Source organism: Micropterus salmoides, unplaced genomic scaffold (assembly GCF_014851395.1).
Source record: "Micropterus salmoides isolate LMB-PRFRI ecotype aquatic unplaced genomic scaffold, ASM1485139v1 Ms_hic_scaffold_3535, whole genome shotgun sequence".
NCBI lineage: Eukaryota > Metazoa > Chordata > Actinopteri > Centrarchiformes > Centrarchidae > Micropterus > Micropterus salmoides.
The window spans coordinates 1-6818 of NW_024042857.1; the positions used below are offsets into that span (position 1 = coordinate 1).

Consider the following 6818-nt stretch of genomic DNA (forward strand, 5'->3'; position numbering starts at 1 on the left):
CTAACAAGCTAACTTCCTTTAGCATTCTCGGCTAACAGGAGATGAGTCTGAGGTGAAACATCCCGAAAGTTTAAACAGAGTCCACTTAAACACGTTGATCCTCACATGCAGGCTCTGCTTGGACAGTTTAGCCACCGGAAATACTCGTTGGTGTTTGTTTTTCTGTGCGGACTACAAAGCAACGTTAAAGGTGCGTGCTGCCACCTGCTGGACCGGAGTGTAACATCAGCCCTTGTTATTGGCCCTCTCTTCCCAGATCTACGCTTTCAGCAATGGGGATGGGGGCACAAACACCACACAGACAGACACCACAGAGAAACGCCTGCAAGAGAACCGGGATGGGGGATTAGGGCGGAGATAAAACAAACATAACAAAAACAAAGACGCAACCAGCTGAACACCAGCAATAAATAGTTGACATAAGAAAACAAGAGAGGGAGAATGAAAATGAAAAACGGTCAAGCAAATAAATAAACAACACAGCACAGCCAATGATAGCTGGAATAATAAAAAAATCAAATAAATAACTTAATGAAAAGCATAAAGAACCAACCAGAGGCCATGCCCCCTAGTGCAGGCAGACCCCCCCCCAAGCCCCATGAACCCGAGGCCAGTCCAGAGCCCCCGGTCTGCCACCCCCAACAACCCCCCCATGAAAACAAGGGCCATGTGCACTCAGGACAGCTGCACGCCCCCATTGTGAGAGAGCCAGCAGGGGGAAGCAGCTGGAGCCCCATCCCTGTCAAAGAGGGCCCCGGCAGGGAGAGGAGACAATGGATCCCAGGCTCAGGGACACGCTACCCGCCCCAGACATGAGCAAAATCCAAAGCCAAAGCCCAGAGGCCCCCGCCTCCCAAGGCAAGAGGACGCCAGGTCCCTCTAGCCCAAGGCTTGTAGCATGTGCCTCTTGAGCACCGCCAGCACCCCAGAGCCAACAACAACCCTGTCCCGCCCTAGAGTAGGTTCAGGGGGGCCCAGCCCCCCAGCGCAGGGAGTCATGAAAGGCACCCCAGATGGCGGATGGCAGATGTTTATTTTTACACTGTAAATGGCGGATTGCAAATGTCTATGTGAAAATTTAGAAAGATTGATCTAATTTCTCTGCTTTGGATACTTTCATACAAACCTACTAAATTGTTTATTCATGAATTTTCTGAGCCTTTTTGCAATCTATCATTGATGTATGTGTCAGAGGAAGTTATTGCCTTTCAACTAATTGTTTATGACTGACAGCATTCAAAAACTGTCAGTCTGATTTTAGAGCTCTTCACGGTACTGATAAAGCCTTATTTAAGTTTCCATGCTAGAAATAAATGTCAAAACCCATGCTGCTAAACTTGAGTACAGCAGACCACTCCATCCCTCTACTTGAAAGTTGGGGTTGCAACCTTAGAAAAAGGTAGAACCTTTTTTGTTGTCGTCCCATTTCACTCATGGCGTTCCTCAAAAGTCAATCCATTACTGTTCTCCCATTGTGTGCTGCCATTAGGTCAGGTCATTTCTGAACATAATGTACAGTACTACTGTGACAATCCACTAATCCGAACAGCCTAAACCAACTTTCCTCCTAGAGATCTGATCTTGTTTGCAACACGCAATTCCTTCATTCCTACAATATTGGAGCCCTATCACATAACATTAAGCCAAATGCAAGAAATGTCTGTTTACTTCGTTCTGGCCTTTGTTTTAAATACCAAAGGTTGTTCCGTCATGCTTCCTTTAACTTGAGTTAACATTACATTTACTCATTTGGCAGACGCTTTTATCCAAAGCGACTGACATTTGAGGAACAACATACAAGCACCAACAGAGTATCAACTACAGATCTACAACTGATACTACATTAGTAAGAGCAGCAATAAATACTAGTAAGAACTATTAGCACATATCACATCAATGGGGAAAGAAGTAAGAGTTAACAAAAACGTGCAGTCAATACAAGGGAACTGTAAGGGGATAGAAGAAGAAGAGCACAGGAAGAGTATGTTAGAGGTTAGGAGTTAAATGTGGAAGAGATGAGTTTTCAAGAGCTTATTGAAGTTAATCTCCAAAATTAGATCCTTCTCATCAATTCATGACTTACACAGAGATGTCCATGCTTTAATTTCTCCTTCCTATATATCTGTAATGGCCTCTACAAGGTTTTATTAAGGCTTCTCTCTTTCACCTTCAATTGGTTCAAAATGCTGCTGCTAGGATTATTACCGGTTCAAGGAAACAAGATCTTATAACTCCAATTAAGGCCTCCCTCCATTGGCTTCCTGTTAATCTCTGCATTGATTTTTAAAATGTTATTGTTGAACTTCAAGGCTTTATATGACCAAGTTCCTAATTACATCAAAGATCCACTAACCCCTTCTCAGTCTGCACGCCCTCTGAGCATCCACTGCTGTTGGCATTCTGGTTGTTCCCAGAGCACGATTGGTGACTAAGACCTATCAGCCCCAGAACTCCAAAATAACTTATTTACCTGCTGAGATTAGGTTTACAAAATCTTTATTATGTCTTAGGTTACACTACATTTTGCAAGTGTTTTACTTGTTTTCGTGCATGATTATTTAAAGTTCGATCATTTAGAAACAATGCTACATATGCTCTATAAATTACTTATTGATCCACAACTATTCTTGTTTCCCCTTACACATTTTTGTTAGTGTCTTCTAATTGTTAACAAACGTTATCAATCCACAGAAACTAAATTATTAACAAACATGTCTTGACTGAAGAAGAAGAAAAAAAAAAGAGAAGAAAGAAGAAAAACAACTCTTGGGAGGTTTGTTGCAGCAACAAAACAACTGCAATTAATATACATACAAGTACTGGGACTAAGACACCCAGTTGAAGTATGATTACAGTAACCAACAACTCTCAAGTACTGTACAAAAAGTCAAACTTTGTCAACATCTGTTTATCTAAAAAGATACATTTCTCTGTTTGTTCATATCACTTTTTCAGTCCTCTATATGATCCTTGATGAAGTTTTCTAGTGGACTAAAAAAAGTAATAGATTTTATTATTCTATTACCAAAAAGTTAAAAGTCTGCAATTTATAATAAAGATATCGGTACTTGGCGTCTGTGTATCGATACAGTATTGCCATGGCAAATATCACGATACTATGCTGTATCGATTCCCCCCCCCACGCCTACTGAAAAGGTGAAGCACGACTTATTTTGGACTCTGTGCCACAGTTTTGAACTGATCAGTATCGAGTCTTGCCCTCAGTACTTCAATCCTGCTGGAAGGAATCGACTCAACAAGCATCTCTGCAGCTTCATTTACTTCCACTGTTCTTGCCATCACACTTGTGCTTTTTCACATAATCGAGCCGAATGAATCTTTTATTACAAATGCTGCAACAAAATGGTTTCTCCCCCGTGTGGATTCTCATGTGTCTGGACAAATTGCGTCTGGAACGAAAACTTGATTTACAAACTGAGCATGTAAAAGGTTTTCCTCCTGTATGAACCCTTAAATGTGAGGTCAAATCTGAGCTTTTTGCCAATGTTTCACCTATACAACTAAAGGGTGTCCCCCCTGAATGGACGGTCAAGTGCTGTCTCAGTTGAAACTTATGTGCAAATCTTCTACCACAGACAAAACAACTAAATGATTTCTCGCCTGTGTGAATTCTCATGTGTCTCTTCAGACCCGAGTTGTGGCGGAATACTTTACTACACTTAGAGCAGCTAAATGATTTACCAACAGTGTTACATCCACTGTTAATTTTCAGAGGGTTTACTCCTGATCGAGTTTCCATGGTCCCCTGCCATTCACAAATCTCATCGGTCTGAGGTTCAGAGGAGCATGATGTCCTGACATGAGTAGCTGGTTGTAAATATCTATGTGGATCCGAGTTGCTGGCTGGTTCTGGTCCTCCACAGTCCTCTCCATCAGCTTCTGTTTTCATTTGTTCAGTGAGTCTTTGATGAAGCTGCGAGGACTGAGGTCTCTCTTCATTGTCTTCTTCACTCTTCATAAGGACTGGAGTGAATGTGAACTCCTCCTCCAACCCTAGAAGCTGCTCTCCCTCCGGACTGGTCCAGAGTTCCTCCTGTTCCTCTTTAATGTGTGGGGGTTCTGGTGGGTCATCCTGGTCCAGACTGGGGCTCCAATCGCTTTTAATGTGTGGGGGCTCTGGTGGGTCCTCCTGGTCCAGGCTGGGGCTGTTTGGGGGTTCTTGCGGGTCCTCCTGGTCCAGGCCGGGGCACCACCCCTGCTGCTCAGGGGGAACATCGTCCTTTTTCAACAATAAACAACTGGACTTCTGTAGAAAATAATGAAATACATGCATGTTTTAGAATTCTGTAATTTCCTGTTTTTGAGATTTAGAGCCGTATTTTAACCATCTAAGTGCACGGCCTAAAGCATGTGGCGCAGTTGTGTTTGGGGTGGGTCCAACTCCAAAATTACTAGTTTAACGGTGGAAAAAATAGTCAAGTACCAGGCGCATGGTTCAAAAGGTTTGTACTTAGTTGGTGAATTAGTCATGAGTGTGTTCTGGGTGTAACACGCAATAAACCCATCAGAGTGTCATCCCCCATTCCCTTCAAAAGCCAGTTGTGCTTGTACCTTGGTGCATTGCCATTTTAATAGTGGATGATCGCCGCAATATTTAAACAATCAATTGACTGATTGAATTGTAGACTCACAGTCGAGAGGGGATGTGTACTTGATATAAAAACTGTCTCTGATCATGAAACCTAATGTTCCCCTGTAGCTCTTTGGTTTATCAGTGAAGTGTCTGTTAACAGACAGAAGCTGTCTTCTCTATGAAACGACTATCCAGACCCTCACTGTGGGTCACATATATGTAGTTTCTTTATTTTGTGTTTTATTGCTGTTTGAGTGTTTTCTTATTTCATTTTAAATGTTTCCATGTGTGGAATAAAGTCACAGCAAATATTGTGGGCCATTTAAGCAGCAAAAAAAAAATAAGATAATGTAGTTATAAAGTTGACATGACCGGACAGCGGAAACTCTCCAGAGTAAACAGACTTCAACATTTAACTTCTGAAATAATTCAGACGCTCTGATGGAGCTCAGGATTGATCAGGAGGACGGTGCTTTACTCCAAACTGTTTGACTGTATGAACCTGGACTGTGTGTGAGAGCTTTTAGATGTGTAGCAGGACACAGAACATGAATTAACATTAGATCCTGATAATCCTGTCAGCGTGACGGGAGATTTTAATAATCAAGGACGTTGCGCTGCTGTGCCTCGTGCATAAATGCACACAGCATCTCTTAAGCGCATCTTCGGAGGTAATGCACCCTAAAATAAACAGTGAAATACTGCTCCGTTGACTTTAGCCCCTTTTTTGGTGGTGGTGGGGGATTTGCAATCGCTTTCTATTGCCTCAAGATAGCAATGCGCCAACAATTTGCCTGACCACACCTCATTTTAAGATGCCACGGCACCGGTGTTGTTGTTGTTGTAAAAAAAAAGTGTTTTGAGCCATGCTGTTTGTTGGTATGTTAAAAAAACACATCAGTAGCAAGAGGGACTTTTGTAGTTCACTGGTATAGCCTACCTTTTTAAATGGTTGGTGCCCCATCACATTTTTACATATAAAAACGTTTCTTACTTGCAGTGCAGTATTTTCACACAGTGGTATTAGTACTTTTACTGCAGTAAAGGATATGAATCTTTCCCGTTACGGCAGAAAATTGTTTATGCTTTTATGCATGTTCTTTTACTATTATTATTACTTCTTAAAATTATTATGTTGTTATGTCTTATCTTATGTGTTGTGTTTTCTATCCTTAACCTTTCCTTCTTCTGTCCACTAGGGTTTAGGTCAAGCTGTGAGATTGTGTAGTGTTCTCCTTTCTTGCTGTTTTGCTGGACGGGAGAGGATCTCTGTTCCCCAAAACATAGAAACTCAGGCCGAATCCCAATGTCCCCAGCCTGAACCCTCACAGACTTTACTGACGTTACTTGGAAAGGGAATGAGTTTAAGAGGCTGCGAGGGCTCAAAATGCTGTAAACAGGACAGCACTTTGACACTTTATCCCTTTACCTTGACAACGCTGAGACACTTTGCACTTTATTTTATGCTTTTGCCTGATTTTTCAGTCCCGCAGGCTCTCGCCCTGCAGAGTGGAGGAGAGGGAAATGTCCATATTTGTCAATAATCCTTAACTATTGTTGGTCAGCATCATTAAGAAAAAACTAAAATGAATAGTTGAATAAAGGAAGTGTGTAATAAGGTGACTGCTTTCCTCTGACTTCACGTGATCTATGCAGCATCTTAAGTTTAGAAAACCTTCACAGTATTAACATCAGCGTTGGTGTCGATGCTTGTTTGTTTCCAGCTTTTCTTCTTCTCTTATAACGCGGATTTCTCGCTTCCCCTAACCCAAGTGTTTCACGTGATACCGCTATGAAATGTGGGCAGTTCCTCAGCCAACGTCTGCAGAAATGCGGACTTACGAAATTTTATAGACCCCTATAAAGGGCTCAAAATGTCCTCGCGCACTTGCCGGGAACGCGCCTCCAAGTCTGAGCCTGGACATTGGGCCCTAGACGAAGACTCCCAGCAGTTTCCAGCGAGAATAAGCAGTAAAGTGCACAAACCTGCTCTGTGTAACCGGACTTCAGGCTTGAAAACAGCGTCCAGTAGTTTGCGTTGTCCACAAAGTTCCTCCTCGTACTCTGCTATCGTTCTTTCAAACAGCTCAAATATCTCTTCAGCAGCCGCACTTAGTCGCTGCTGGACAAAAGCTCTCAGCGTTTGGACTTTAGACATGTTTACAGCAGCTTTTCCTCCAGACACACTCCGTTACAGACACGCAGCTCACTCTGACGCGCGCTG

At 42.5% G+C, this 6818-nt stretch overlaps 1 protein-coding gene across 1 annotated transcript; it reads right to left on the minus strand.

The window, feature by feature from the left end:
• Window positions 1-3377: 3377 nt before the first annotated feature.
• LOC119884559 (zinc finger protein 2 homolog) lies at window positions 3378-6752 on the minus strand (the record flags this gene model as incomplete). Its single annotated transcript, XM_038694945.1, is given in 2 exon segments — window positions 3378-4267; window positions 6483-6752. Coding segments are annotated over 2 exon segments (1160 nt in total), but the record flags the coding sequence as incomplete, so codon positions are not given.
• Between the last annotated feature and the right edge of the window lie 66 nt (window positions 6753-6818).